Raw genomic sequence first — 15,669 nt, 5'->3', positions numbered from 1 at the left:
GTAGATATACAAACAAGCCAATGGGCTGGGCGCGGTGGCTCATGCCTGTAATCCCAACACTTTGGGAGGCCAAGGTGTGCGGATCATCTGAGATTGGGAGTTAGAGACCAGCCTGACCAACATGGAGAAAACTTATCTCTACTAAAAAAATACAAAATTAGCTAGGCATGGTGGCGCATGCCTATAATCCCAGCTACTCGGGATTAGGAGAATCACTTGAACCCGGGAGGTGGAGATTGCAGTGAGCTGAGATCGCACCACTGCACTCCAGCCTGGGTGACAGAGCAAGACTCCGTCTCACAAAAAAAAAAAAAAAAAAAAAAACAAGCCAATGGTTAGAGGGTTGTGACCAGAGTGTGGCAGGAATGTAGAGGAAGAAGCCTTAACTCAGCCTGGGAGAAGGGCTTCCTGTGGGGAAGGGATTCTGGGGAGAATGTGAGAAAGCACAATTCTTACAGGAAACAATTAATGTAAAAGATGGAGGTAAGAACTTTCAAGTCCATTCAGGCAGGCACTAGGAGCTCAATAAAGTAACTACAAAGGGTCTGGGATGGAGAGTGATGGGACAAAGGGATGAAGCTCTCACCAGGTACCATGTCACAAAGGGGCCTCATTACCATGGGGCAAGGGGTTTAGGCTTTGTCCTGGAGGTGATGAGGAACTAAGAAAGGACTGTGAAAATGGGAATGATGTCACCCAGTTGGGATTAACACTTAAAGTGCAAAGGATAGACTGGAAGACTTGGAGGCAGGGGAGGGGACCTACTGGGACTTATTAGGAGGAGGCATTTCAGTGCTGGAGGGCGGGAGTGATGGGGTCTGATTGAAACAACAGTGGAAGGAGGACATGGGGAAGCGAGGTCCCCGAAGGGCCCAAGGACCAGTGCCTACAGCTGGTCAGGAACTCAAGACTGGAAACTGAACCAGTCATCCCTGACAGCCCTTTCAACCTACACAGTCTCTAAGTCAGGTTATGTGGTATTTTCACACAATGTTTCTAAAGGAGAGGGCCGTGTTTCAGCCAGATAATTATCATGCCAGCGACCTGACATCAGGGGTTTTCCCTTGAGCCCCAGGCTCCACCACCTTCCCTGCTCTGATGGCCCCTGTCCATAGTTAAAAACAAAAAACAAAAAAAAAAAACACCCTCGGAGTGGTGTTTGTGCTCCATTCTTCATAGGAACAAGACTGAGGCATGGCTCCCCTAACAAGGGCGACAGTCACTGTGGGGGAGGGCAGCAGTGCCGTGGTTAAGAGCTTAGATCAAGCCCGGCTGTGACGCTGGCACTTCCTCAAGGTGTCAGAATTTCCAATAGATACTGCTGGTACATGTCAATTGTTGCTCTAGGCTCTGGGAATGCAGTAAAACAAACCAACGTGGCCCAGGAGTTCAGGTCTACCCTGGGCAAGACCCCAGGTAGCAAGACCCCAACTCTTAAAAAAAAAAAGCAAAACCAAAACCAAAACAAACCAAAAAAACAGGTGGGTAATTTAGCTATCTCCGTCAAAATATAAAATTCACATCAACTTTGGCCCACAATTTAACTTCCAAGAGTTTTTCCTACATTCATTTAAACATAAGTATACTCAAAACCATATACAAGGCGATTCATGGTGGCATTCCTTGAACAACAAAAGAGCAGAAACAACTGTTTATCAGTATTAGAAGATTTAGGTAAGCTATTAATCATATTCCAGGGAACTCTATTTGGCTACTAGAGAGAATAGGAAGATCAACGTGGTTAAGCATGTGTGATCTACATAATGTATTGATCAGTATATATTTTGTGTATTCACAGGAGAGCTCTAACAAAAAACACACAGGAAGTTCCTTCAGTAATGTTAAAGAAAAGCAGAATTACACACAGATGTGGCCGTGCGGTGTGGGAAGGCCGATGGGTGGAGGTGACAGTGAGAGTTGCTTTACTTCCCATACCTTGCTGCACAGTTTGTACTGTTTGAATTTTTACCATGTACATGTATTACTTATTCTAAAAATATACCTAGTTAAAATCTTTAAAGATCCATTCTTATTCATATGCTGGAAAAGATCTAAACTAGATCTAACCCTGTTTAGTGCCCTTAGTTCAACTGTCTTTAAAATTTTTAATGTATTCTAACCTCTATTGAAATCTCATCTTACAGAATAAAACCAGTCAAAGAATCAAATGAAAGCAGGACTTCCTTTCCCCCGTCCCTCAATTATTTTTTTCTGAGGATAAAAACACTTAGTGTAGTCATTTTAGAAAATACAGAAAAGATAAAAAGGAAAATTAAAATTACGTATAATTCCACCATCCAAAGATAAATGCCCAATAATATTTTACTCTTTCCTACCAAATATTTTATGCATACACATTTTTCCTTATATTTGAACACATCATATTTCTGTAGTATAAGTGGATTTTTCCACTAATAGGTACATCTCGTATTGTAAGTACTTTCTCGATGTCTTTAGTTTTTCTTCTACATCATGGGTTTTAATATCTGTAAAGCATTTAATCTTCAAGATGGGTTATAATTTACATAGCCAGTTTCTGATTACATTTAGGATGACCTTGAAATGCAAATCTTTAAGTATACCTTTAATTATTTTCTTAGAATAATTTCCTAAAAGTAGTATTATTGGGTCAAAAGGAATAAACCTTTTTGAGTCTCTTCTTACATATTCAATAGCATTTTCTGACAGTATATAATAAAAATCAATACAATCCAAGGCTGAGATGACATGAATTTGGATATAAGAAGATTGGCGCATAGCTCCGTCCTCCATAGCCACCTCATCTCACTCATTTCATTACCTCTCCAACAACATGGCAAAGCTTTTTAAGTGGTTTCCCCATCCAATCATAACTGACATTTAGAAGGGAAAGTGCTAACATGGCTTCTTCTCTGGCCCAGGTATTCCAGGATACACTGTCGGATGATAGTCAGCCTTTTCTGTTTTTTGCTTTTTGCTTAAGTTACACATCCCTCTAGTCACGGTACCTAGAAAACAGTCACTGGCAAAGGATTTACGACACCATTAACAACGGGCCATCCAGCACCGCACGGGGAGAGATATCACATGGCGGTTCTTGTTTTATGGGACCTAGATGTTCTGCACTAGTTTACGGGCTAGCAGCTTTGTTAAGCTAGTATTTTTAAAATAATGTACTTGTCTTTTTGGTTCCTAAAAATAGTAAAAGTAACACTTGTTTCATAGAGAAAGTACAAAGAAGTATAAAAAGAAAATAAAAATTACTTTAAAACTTGCCATTTGGAAGTAATTCTTTGGTCACATTTTGTGTGACCAATTTTTTTCCACATGTATTTATAACATATGTAAATTTGAATATTTTGCCATGTAATACATATATTTTATATAAGCTCTGCTAAATAGTAAATGTATATTATAAGTCTATTTGTATTACATAAGTATAATTATTTTATATATTTATGCCCTAAAATGTTTAAATATAAATATGTGTTTATAATAATCATATAAATAAATGATATATAAATGTTTATAACCTATATATCCATATAAACATAAAAATTTTTTTAACCTCATTTCACTAAAAGCCTCTGAAGAAACTATCATTATTGTCCCCACTTTTCTGTTGGGAAAAATCACGGCTTGGAAATAAGCTAGTAAGAGAGAGAGCCACAGCCAGATTTAAGTATCTCACTCAAGGGCTTCAATGACAGATTGCAAAGATTTAGACGCCATTCTACTTGCAGCTGGAAGGTGGTGAAAGAATCTCATGAAGAAAAACATAAAATCATAACATTTTTGGAGAATAACATTTCAAAAATATATATAATAACAAAACCACAAAAACAGAAGTTCTTAACAAATCCACTATAGGAGAGAGGGGGTCAGAGCCTCACAAAGGAAGTGCTAGAATCTAGGCCCCAGCATCTCATTCCAGAGTCCCATTCTACCATGTATTACATGCCACAATTAAACTGCAAATACATTCCATCTCATCACAATCACTCCAGTAATATTCTAGCAGCGTCCTAGCTCTTGCAGTGATAACTACCCCACAGGTGGGGAAAAAGCAAAACATGCATTCACCGTCGGAAACAGAAACCTGCATCTCATCCGAAGCTTGAGAGAACCTGAAAGCCACTCGCTCTCAGGCCCATACCCCTAACCAGGAGGTAGTATTGCCACTCCTTCGGGTCCAGGCTGCCTGCCTCACACTGTGGGCTGCCCCCGAACCTGACAGACATCCATTCTGCACACACATGGTGTCCATAACAGGGCGCTGCAGCCACGGCGTTCTAACAACCCAGCAAAGGTGTCCAAACCTCAACAAAACATATAATCCCATCATTGTCAAACAGAATGAAACTTGCAACTTCACCCGTAAATGCTTAACCCCACAAGTACAGGTCTCTGATTTTGTCCATCTAGTCTTCCCATTATATTGTTTTTTGAACTGTTCTGTATCTTTTTAATTTCTCTTTCTTTTCTTTCTTTTTTTTTTTGAGACGGAGTTTTGCTCTTGTTGCCCAGGCTGGAGTGCAATGGCACAATCTCGGCTCACCACAACTTCTGTCTCCCAGGTTCAAGCGATTCTCCTGCCTCAGCCTCCCGAGTAGCTGGGATTACAGGCATGCGCCACCATATCCGGCTAATTTTGTATTTTTAGTAGAGACAGGGTTTCTCCATGTTGGTCAGGCTAGTCTCAAACTCCCGACCTCGAGTGATTCACCCGCCTCGGCCTCCCAAAGTGCTGGGATTACAGGTGTGAGCCACTGCGCCCAGCCTTTTTAAATTTCTTTAAAACATAAATAATTGAATTAGTAGGACCACATGGGTGTGTGTATGTGTATGTGTGTGTGTGTGTTTATGTTGGCAAATGTGTATGTTGGTGGGTATGTGTGTTGGTGGGAGGATAGCTGTAGCAGCAAAGTTAGTTGAGATTTAAATTTTGGCTTCTACTCTTTGTTTCACAAATTTGGCTGGGATCAGGATGAAGCCTTTATACAAGTAGGTAAACTGGCAGCATTTCAGAAGCTCCTAGCACTTAATCAGTCTAAGCCAGACTGGCCTCGAGATCTGGAAACTGCACGGCCCTCGGCAAGGCTCTCAGAGGGACCTGCTACCTCTTCCACTAACTTCATGGTTTCCCATCCACACTCACATACGAGGATCACCTCCATAGCCCCAGGGCCACCCGACCTCACTCTCAGCAGCCTAGAAAACTCCAGAATCAAAGGCCTTCCTCCCAAAAGGCCCCTCTGACCTTAACAAAGGGGCAAATCCTTACCTTACTCTCACGATGGTAACACCTTCGTCACAGGCCTCTCCGCTGCCATCTGAGCATCTAAGACAAGAGCAAATGTCTAATGAAGGACGAAGGGCACAGCCAGCTGTACTTCCTGTTTCGAAACTCCTCTAAGTCACAAACACTAGAGGAGAGGAAACGCTTACCACTTGCCCCTGAGTGAACAGAGCACCTTCTAAAGCTTCTAAAGCTGGAGGAAAAAGGCCTGATGGTCCAGGAGACTGCCTGCAGGGTGGGGCGGGATATCTGGCCACCTGAGCACTGGCCCCTGGCTGTGACTTTGGATGGGCCATTTTACCTTTGGGGCCTCATTTCCACATTCCAAAACGAGGACGTTCGACTGGATTGTAACCAAGAACACTTTCATTTCATATTTAGGATTTAAAGATTTTTCTGGGTTCATCATTAAGACTTTAATTTTTTCATTCAATGAATCTTGATGGAGCACCTCGGAGAAGTCTTGAGATTGGACACTGCAGAGCCCTCATCTTGGTTCTCAGGGTGACTGAGAACTTTCAGAGCTAAAGCCCCTGGTTTAGCCAAGGAGCATCTCTGTGGCCCCAAGTCACCAGATTCCACTCTCAGCAGCCTAAAAAAAAAAAAAAAAAAAAAAAAAAAAAAAAAAAAAAAACTCTAAAAAAGAAAAAACTCTAAAATGAAAAACCTCTAAAAAGAAAAAAACTCTGAAATAAAAAAAGTTCTAAAATGAAAAAAATCTAAAAAGAAAAACCTCTAAAATGCAAAAACTCTTTGGTAAGATGGTAAACCTGTCTTACCAAAGGTGATCCTTGTATATGAGTGTAGCTGGGGAAACCACGAAGTCAGCTGCAAGATGGGTTTGCCATCTTATCAAAGAGGCAAATCCTGGGGCCCTCACCATGTTGGGCTCTAGGGATAGATCAGTAAACAAAAGATTGCCTTCATACTGAGAGTTAGATGAAATGTTTTCTGATGTTAAAAGTAGGAAAAGAAAATCAAGCACCTCTCTTCTTTGAAACCACCTTTTGTCTTTCCCCAAATAGAATATAAGCTTTCAGAGGGCAGGGACTCATAGCTGAGAAGATTGAATGAAGTATCTGAAAAGGACTCTTCACCAGAGAGGGCCAGGTCAAGGTGGCCTGATAACATCAATGCCTGGATGGCCACAGTGGCTCATGCCTCTAATCCTAGCACTTTGGGAGGCCAAGGCGGGAGGATCCCTTGAGCGTAGGAGTTTGAGACCAGCCTGGGCAACATAGTGAGACACCATCTCTATGAAGAAAAATTTTTGAATTAGCCAGGTGTGGTAGCACACGACTGTGGTCCCAGTTAATCTGAAGGTTGAGATGGGAACATTGCTTGATCCCAGGATGTCGAGGCTGCAGTGAGCCGTGATTGCGCCACTACACTCCAGCCTTGGGTGACAAAGCAAGATCTTGTCTCAAAAAATAAATAAACAGAAAAGAAATAGAAACAGAATGAGTAAAATAAAATGCCAATAGTATTAATATGCAATAATAATTGCTAACTCATGTAGTAAGTGATGTATGCGTATTATCTCCTTCAAGCCTCACAGTCACCTCTCGAGGCATTATTAATCCCATTTAAAATGAGATAACAGAGGCACAGAGGAATTACTTACTTGCCTGAGATCGCATAGTTAAAAAACAGTGTACATATACAAAAGAAAAATACATTTTGCAAAGATACAGATACATTCACGAATCCACATCAAAACATTAGAGAATTATCTTTGGGGAGCAAGAGAGAGGGCAGGAGGGCAGGGGTGGGGGTGGAGAGATAAAAGGAAACCCTTAAGACACGGAAGAGGGGTAAGCGGAAGTGGGGTAAGCGGGCTGTGCACCTCAGGGCGTCGTGATTCAACAGAATAAAGAACTTAACTCTCGGCCCCAGAGCCAAATGAAAAAGAAAAAAAAGTGGATTGATAAAGTTTTCTGGACTCTCCAAACGGGTTCACAGGAGGGAGACCGTGTATCTGTATACGAGGTAGTAGGGAAGCTGGGAGGACAAAAAGGCAGCAGAGGAAACGGAGACTGCTCAGAGTGAAAAAGTAGCAAGATCAGAGGCAACGGCTCAGAGAGAAACCCCACAAGAGACCTGGACCAGGCAGCACCCAGAGGTGTCCTCAGCAGGGCAGATCCAAGCTTCTTCCCCGCCCCCACAGCCCTGTTTCTAGAGCAAATCAAGAAACAAAAATATGTGGTTTCCTGTTAAAGAGGCCACCTCGGCAACAGGCACTTACCCGCTCCACCCTTTCCTGGCACCATCACAGTCTCTGAGTCCCCTAACCTGCCTAACTCCACGTGCTCGGTGGGGAAGGGGGTGGGACAGGCTCCCAGGAAGAAGTTTCTTTTACTTTCAATAACCACCCTGGCTCTTCTGCCTCCCTCCACCGCCTCACTTCCTGTTGAGTTGACTAGCAAATTCAGCAGGAGACTAGCAAATTCAGCAGGAGGTTCAAAGGAGAACCTGTGAAAACACTTCCCTTCAGCAGAAGGGCAGAACCTGGTCTCCGAGAGAAAGAGAAAACTTCACAGCAGAATGAACTGCAGGGTAAATTTTACTCCTAAAGCAGAACAGAGATGACTCACTCGAACAAGAAATGTTTCCTATTTAAAGGAACAGATGCCCAGTTTCCAACCATTCAGAAGAGGGAGGTGGCAGACAATTCATGGACGTGCAAAACTAAAAACCCGAGCGCTGGACGTGCTTTATTGGAAAGCATTTATACTGACTCCATTTAGTAATCATAACCCCTGTCGGTGACAAGTAATATGCCATTCTTCCTTGCAAAGGGTCTGGGAAGAAGAAGTTTCCCTCTGCCTTGATCCAAACCTCAGCACTGAAGTCACAGACCAGCCCTCTCCTCCCTCCCTACGGACTGGGTGAAGCCAGTCCTGTAGCTGAAATGTAGGTAGACTGTTCACAAAAAAAGGAGGAAGTGTTCTGGCTCAGCCCTACTTGGCTCAGCCCTAAACAGGGCTGAGCCAGGACACCTCAGGTCCCTTCCTTGGCCATGTTCTCCAGTTTAGTTATAACCCGTGCCTTTGTAGCATTGATCCTGGAGTGTTGGTGCTACTGAGGTCTGTTCCCCAAAGCTCTGAACCCCAGACCCTCCCCTGTTCTCTTTTGTTGTTGTTGTTGTTTTGAGATGGAGTCTCGGTCTGTTGCCTATGCAACAGTACAGTTGTGTGGTCTTGGCTCACTGCAACCTCCACCTCCTGGGTTGAAGTGATTCTCCTGCCTCTCAGCCTCCCAAGTAGCTGGGACTACAGGCACCCACCACCACGCCTGGCTAATTTTTGTATTTTTAGTAGAGACGGGTTTTCACCATGTTGGTCAGACTGGTCTCGAACTCCTGACCTCAAGGAATCCACCCGCCTTGGCCTCCCAAAGTGCTAGGATTACAGGCATGAGCCACCGTGCCCAGCCACTCCCCTGTTCTCTGCCATCCGCCTCTGTTTCCCATGTGAATTTTTTTTTAATTTTTTTTGGGATGGATTTTCGCTCTTGTTGCCCAGGCTGGGGTGCAATGGCACCATCTCGGCTCACAGCAACCTCCGCCTCCTGGATTCAAGCGATTCTCCTGCCTCAGCCTCCTGGGTAGCTGGGATTACAGGCATGCACCACCTTGCCCGGCTAATTTTGTATTTTTAGTAGAGACAGGGTTTCTCCATGTTGGTCAGGCTGGTCTCAAACTCACGACCTCAGGTGATCCGCCCACCTCGGCCTCTGAAAGTTCTGGGATTACAGGTGTGAGCCACCACACCCAGCCATGAATTTTTAAAAAGGGTTTTCTGCCCTTTTGCTTGCACATCTTGTACATTTTATAACCAGAACACCAGCAATAACACTTACCTATATGTTATACCTTGACATGAACTATCTCTAATTCTTGCAGCAATTCAGGGTATTGTTCTCCCATGTTATGGATGAAGAAACTAAGGCTCAAACAGTTACATGGAGTCAAACTCAGTCCTACTGGGCCAAAACAGAGATTTTTCTATGACACACTAACTTCCTTTCTCCAACACTTAGGATTTGGAATGAATCATGTGGATGGAAGAGCAACAAATTTAAACTAATAGTGAACGATGAATAAAGATCAGAAGGTCCTTGGTTTCTCAGTCACCTAACAAAAAGGAGTTGGCCCAATAAAGGCACAAGCTAATACTTACCAAACCATTGGTGTATGCCAGACACAGCCACCTAAACTGGCTCATTTCCACTTCTGAACAGTTCTCAGAAGTGGATGCTACGATTGGTCCCATTTTATCGATGAGGACACTGAGGCTTAGAGAGGTTGAAAGACTTGGCCCCACTCAGTGAGTGAGTGACAGAATGAGGTCTGTTTGTCTCTAAAACCCTGAGTGGTTAGTCACCACCTAAACATGAATGCATAGCCATGAATCTCAATCTGACCCACCTCAGAATTCACTGCAAAATTTCTAAAAATATGAATCTTCAAGCTCCAGCTTTGGAACTCCTACCTGAGCAAAAATGTGGGAGATAAAACAGCTGGAGCTCTTAGAATAGTGCCTGGGCCTTCCACAGTTCTCAGTAAATAGGCTGTGGGTGCAGTGGCTCACACCAGTAATCCCAGCACTCTAGAAGACCAAGGCAGGAGGATCGCCTGAGCCCAACAGATCGAGGCCAGCCTGGGCAACATAGGGAGACACCGTCTCTGCAGAAAAATTTTAAAAACTAGTCAGGTATGGTGGCGTGCATCTGTTGTCTCAAGCTACTCAGGAGGCTGAGGTGAGAGGATAACTTGAGTGTGGGAGGTCAAGGCTGCAGTGAGCCATGATCACGCCACTGCACTCCAGCCTGGGTGACAGAGCGAGGCCCTGTCTAAATAACAAATAAATTAATTAAATAAATAAATAAATATTCACTACCATGTTATTTAAGCTCACAACATCTCTAAGATGGCTACAAATTATTAGGCTTACATACAGATGATACAATTAAATACAACATCAATTAGCTGACAAATGGCAGGGCCAGTGCATCAACTCAGGAGTGTCTCACTCGAGAGTTTCTGCTCTTAGCCCCTGTACACATCTCCCTGCATGTACCCAGGCCCAGCCTAGCAGAAATGGATGAGCTGCTGGAGGCCTCTGAGGGGCAGTACTGAGAATGGGGGGAGCAGGGTGGGAGTGGGAGTCTCAGGGCTTCAACTTGTGCCATTTGTAAGACACTGACCCTAGATTCTCCCAGTCATATCATATATATATATATATATACACACACACTTATATATGTATTATATATATTTATATATAAAATACATATTTTTTATATATTTTTTTATATGTATATAATAAAGGCCAATAAGTGAATTATGGCCAGGCACAGTGGCTTACCCCTGTAATCTCAGCGCTTGAAGAGTTTGAGGTAGGCGGATCACTTGAGGCCAGGAGTTTGAGACCAGCCTTGCCAACATGGCAAAACCCCATCTCTACTAAAAGTACAAAAAAATTAGTTGGGCATGGTGACATGTGCCTGTAGTCTCAGCCACTCAAGGCACGAGACTCACTTGAGCCCAGGAGGTTGCAGTGACCCAAATTGACACCATTGCACTCCAGCATGGGTGACAGAGGGACACTCCATCTCCACAAAAAATAAAAATAAAAAGAGTTAATAAGTGAATTATAAACCTCAGGTTGGTTGAATCCCTATTGTGAAGCACAGAGATCATTATTACTTCATTTGCTGTAACCAACTTCTCACCCTCATCTTGAGACATGTGTCTGTGTGACTATTTATATCGGAATTAATAATGTGCATGGTCCTTAGTCCCAGGGAAGCTGAAAGATCCGGAGGTGCTGCCGGAGCTGCAGGGACATGGAGAGCTGGCTCCTGCCCAGCACAGAATGAGGACAGGTCTGCTTTGATTCAATCTCAAGTGGTTTCCACCCTCTCGAATCTCAGCTCCCACCTGAAGGCCTGGTCCTGAGACTACTGTGTCTCCTACCATGCCCACCAGCCGGCTGAAAGCAGGTTTGGACCTCTAAGTGTCCCTAAAAAAGTCAAGAAAGACCAAACCTCAGCTCAACTGCAACACACCCTTCCCATTCATCTGGATGTGACACCCTTCAAAGATAAACACTGACAGTGAAACCAAAATCCCCCGAATGTGCATGCCCTTTGTTTGTTGCCAACTTGGGAGGTTGTATATAACTAACCCGTGGGCCAGAGTGGTATGGTTTCTGGATTCCATGGGGCTGCTCCCCCTTCCTTGACTCTCTGGCAGCTGGCCTTGACTACCGTCCTAGGCTCCTCCTCCAGAGAGCCGGAAGGGAAGGGAAAACAGATTGCATTCACATGTATCTAATTCCTTTCTGGGCCTTGTAGGGAGAGGCTCAAACAGTTGTCTAAGACAAAGGTTTTAGCAGTTGGGATTTTAATTTTTTCTTTTGGTATTGAAATGATCAGACGGTCATGGACATTTACAATTTCTGACCTCAATCGGTATATTCTGCAGCTTGTTGATTGCCAATACCTACCCCTTCTGCCTTCTCAAAAAAACTACTGCAGACAAGAATCCATACTACGGATTTAGAAAGGAAGAAATTGAGTTTGTTAGGCTCTCATTCCAATATTCATGTCACTGAACTAGCTTTTCCAGAATTTTCTTTTCTTTTTTTTTTCTTTTGAGATGGAGTTTTGCTCTGTTGCCCAGGCTGGAATGCAGTAGTGGGATCTCGGCCTTTTTTTTTTTTTTTTTTTGAGACAAAGTCTCACTCTATTGCCCAGGCTGGAGTGCAGTGGCGCCATCTTGGCTCAATGCAACCTCCGCCTCCCAGGTTCAAGTGATTCTCCTGCCTCAGTTTCCTGAGTAGCTGGTATCACAGGCACACGCCACCACGCCCAGCTAATTTTTGTATTTTTTTTTTAGTAGAGATGGGGTTTCACTGTATTAGCCAGGCTGGTCTTAAACTCCTGATCTCAGGTGATCCCACCTCAGCCTCCCAAAGTGCTGGGATTACAGGCATGAGCCACCGCACCTGGCCAAAGCATATGCTTACCGCAGGATCCAGCAATCACGTTTCTAGATATTTGCCCAAACTAGTTGAAAACTTATGTCCACGCAAAAACCTGAACATGAATGTTTATACCAGCTTTATTTGTAATTCATAACTGCCAAAAGTTGGAAGCAACCAAGATGTCCCTCAGTAAATGAATGGATAAACTGTGGCACATCCATACCATAGATTATTATTCAGCAACAAAAAGAAATGAGCTATCAAACCATGAAAAGGCATGGAAGAGCCTTAAATGAATATTACTATGTGAAAGAAGCCAATCTGGAGAGTCCACCTCCTGTATGATTCCAACTGTGACATTCTGAAAAAAACTATAGAGACAGTGGTTGCCAGGGAGTTGTCAGGGGAGGAAGGGTAAGTAGGTTCAACGCAAGGAATTTTTAGGGAAGTGAAATTATTCTGTACAATATTGTAACGGTTCTACATGCCATTATTCATTTGGTAAAACCAGCAGGATGTACAACACCAAAAGTGAACCCTAATGGAAACTACAGAAATTTAGTTCAGAAAAATTTATTGATGGGATTCAGGACATGCTACCACAAAATATGGCACCATGACTGACATGGTTTGGATTTGTGTCCTCACCCAAACTCCTGTCCAATTGTAATTCCTAATGTTGGAGGCGGGGCCTGGTGGGAGGTGATTGGATCTTGGGGGTGGTTTCTAATAGTTTAATTTCTAAGAGTTTAGCACCATCCCCATAGTGCCGTTTTCATGACAGAATTCTTATGATATCTGGTTGTTTAAAAATATGTGGCACCTCCCTGCTCTCTCGCTTCCCCTGCTCCAGCCACGTGAGATGTCTCGCTCCCCCTTTGTCTTCCACCATAATTGTAAGTTTCCTGAGGCCTCCCCAGAAGCCAAGTAGACGCCAGCATCATGCTTCCTATACAGTCTGTGGAACCATGAGCCAATGAAAACTTGTTTCTTTATAGATTACCCAGCCTCGGGTATTTCTTTATAGCAATGCAAGAACAAACTAACACAATGACATATTGAATATTTTAAGCTGAAGGAATTTGCAAAAGCAGCATGTGTGGAAAGGGTTTTCTGACCTTCCCCTGAAGCCAGGTCATAAGACCCTCAGGTGAGAGATGCCCTCCCTATACCTGGTGGAAAGGAGCGTCCGTATCTCTGAAGATGAAGGGACACAGAGAGGAATCTAACTAAACAAACGGGCCTTGATAAGCTTCCCCCAGCGGACTACACTTACTTCAAACTCTTTGCTCTACCATATTCTCCACAACTGTCCACCCTTTATCAAACCTACATCAAACTGTAAGCTTCTTGGAGTCTTCATTTCCTTATAAAGGCTTCCATGTCACATAAAATTTACATTAAATATGTTTATGCACTTTTCTCTTATTAATCTATCTTCTGTTATAGGGTTCTCAGCCATGAACTTAGAAGGGTAGAAGGAAAACAGATTTGTCTTCCCCTACAATATCAATATTGGTCCATCACTTGTAACAAATGTACCACACTAATGCAAGATGTTATAACGGGAAAGTGTGGGGAGGGGAGAAGGGTGGGAGGCAGAGGGTATATAGGAACTCTCTACTTTCTGCTCTTTCTTTTTTTTTTTTTTTTCTTTCTGAGACAGGGTCTCTCTCTGTCACCTAGGCTAGAGTACAGTGGTGTGATCTCAACTCACTGCAACCTCCGCCTCCTGCGCTCAAGCGATCCTCTCGCCTCAGCCTCCCGAAGTCAATCTGATTGAGACGCAACAATAAGAAAACAACCCGACTGAAAAGTGGGCAAGAGATCTGAACAGACACCTCACAAAAAGATATGCAGATGGAAAATAAGCATATGAATAAGCTAGGACGACAGGTGCACACCACCATGCCCAGCTAATCTGCTCTATTTTTTCTCTAAACCTAAAACTGTTCTTAAAAAATAACCTATTGGTGCTTCCTGTGGCCGACGTCATCTGGAGGAGATTTGCTTTCCTTTTCTCCAAAAGGGGAGAAAGTTGAAACTGAGTGGCCCACGATGGGAAGAGGGGAAGCCCAGGGGTACAGGAGGCCTCTGGGTGAAGGCAGAGCCTAACATGGGGTTCAAAGCAACCTTGGCCATTGGCCTGCCCATCTTTGTGCTGTCTGTCGTCACTATCATCATCTGCTTCACCTGCTCCTGCTGCTTTCTGTACAAGACGTGCCGCCGACCATGTCCCTCCAAGTGTGCTGCCCAGCTACCCTGGACCAAGCTACCAGGGCTACCACACCATGCCGCCTCAGTCAGGGATGCCAGCAGCACCCTACCCAATGCAGTACCCACCACCTTACCCGGCCCTGCTCATGGGCCCACCGGCCTACCACAAGACCCTGGCTGGAGGAGCAGCCGCGCCCTACCCTGCCAGCCAGCCTCCTTACAACCCAGCCTACATGGATGCCCCCAAGGCGCCCCTCTGAGCATCCCCCAGCCTCTCTGGCTGCCACTTGGTTATGTTGTGTGTGTGTGAGTGGTGTGCAGGCACGGTTCCTTACGGCCCATGTGTGCTGTGTGTGTCCTGCCTGTATATGTGGCTTCCTCTGATGCTGACGAGGTGGAGAACGATCCTTGCCAGAGTGGGCTGGGACCAGACTTTGTTTTCTTCCTCACCTTAAATTATGCTTCCTAAAAATCTCAAGCCAAACTCAAAGAATGGGGTGGTGGGGGCACCCTGTGAGGTGGCCCCTGAGAGGTAGGGGGTTCTCCAGAGCACATCTGGAGTTCTTCTCCAGCTTACCCTAGGGTGACCAAGTATGGCCTGTCACACCAGAATGGCGCAGCTTTCTGTATGATGCAGATGTGTCCTGGTTTCAGCAGCGTAGCCAGCTGCTGCTGGAGGTGATGTAGGCGAAGCTTGGGATCTAACCAAGTTGGGCTTTGATCCTTTAGGCAGATGTCCCATTGCTCCCTGGAGCCTGTGTCATGCCTGTTGGGGGGCAGGCAGCCCCCTGATGCCAGAACACCTCAGGCAGAGCCCTACTCACCTGATAGCTGTCTGTCCGGACTGTCCCCTGTCCCTCTTTCCTGGGACCACCCGGAGGGCCACATCCACACACAGCCTAGCTGTCCACAGGGAGCTCTGCTGCCCTTGCTGCCCTCCCTTCCCACAGGTGAGCAGGGCTCCTGTCCACCAGCACACTCAGGTGTCTTCCCTGCAGTGTTTTCATTTTATTTTAGCCAAACATGTTGCCTGTTTTCTGTTTTAAAACATGATTAGTTGATATGAGACTGAAACCCCAGGGTTGTGGAGGGAAATTGGCTCAGAGAGACGGACAACCTGGCAACTGTGCGTCCCTGCTTCCCCTGACACCAGCCTCATGGAATATGCAACTCCTGTACCCC

The 15,669-nt window shown here is 44.6% G+C and overlaps 1 protein-coding gene and 1 pseudogene across 6 annotated transcripts in view; one reads left to right on the top strand and one right to left on the bottom strand.

The window, feature by feature from the left end:
- The window catches only part of CASP8 (caspase 8), a 58,005-nt gene that overhangs the window by 19,037 nt on the left and 23,299 nt on the right, over positions 1–15,669 (bottom strand). For 2 of the 6 annotated variants that reach the window (XM_007965839.3, XM_007965833.3), the window contains exon 1: positions 7,524–7,808. The exons of 2 other annotated variants lie outside the window; for them this stretch is intronic. In XM_007965839.3, the coding sequence (XP_007964030.1) occupies positions 7,524–7,548 (25 nt within the window). In that variant the 5' untranslated portion in view covers positions 7,549–7,808. Of the gene's footprint in view, positions 1–5,263; positions 5,321–7,523; positions 7,809–15,669 lie in introns of those variants that run through there. 2 more of the 6 variants (XM_007965834.3, XM_007965835.3) reach the window with 2 other exon arrangements.
- LOC103224833 (protein shisa-5 pseudogene) lies at positions 14,261–15,192 on the top strand (annotated as a pseudogene).

This window comes from Chlorocebus sabaeus, chromosome 10 (assembly GCF_047675955.1).
Source record: "Chlorocebus sabaeus isolate Y175 chromosome 10, mChlSab1.0.hap1, whole genome shotgun sequence".
Taxonomy (NCBI): Eukaryota; Metazoa; Chordata; class Mammalia; order Primates; family Cercopithecidae; genus Chlorocebus; species Chlorocebus sabaeus.
Note: the sequence above shows the minus strand (reverse complement) of the source record. Positions and strands in the feature narration are given on the sequence as shown.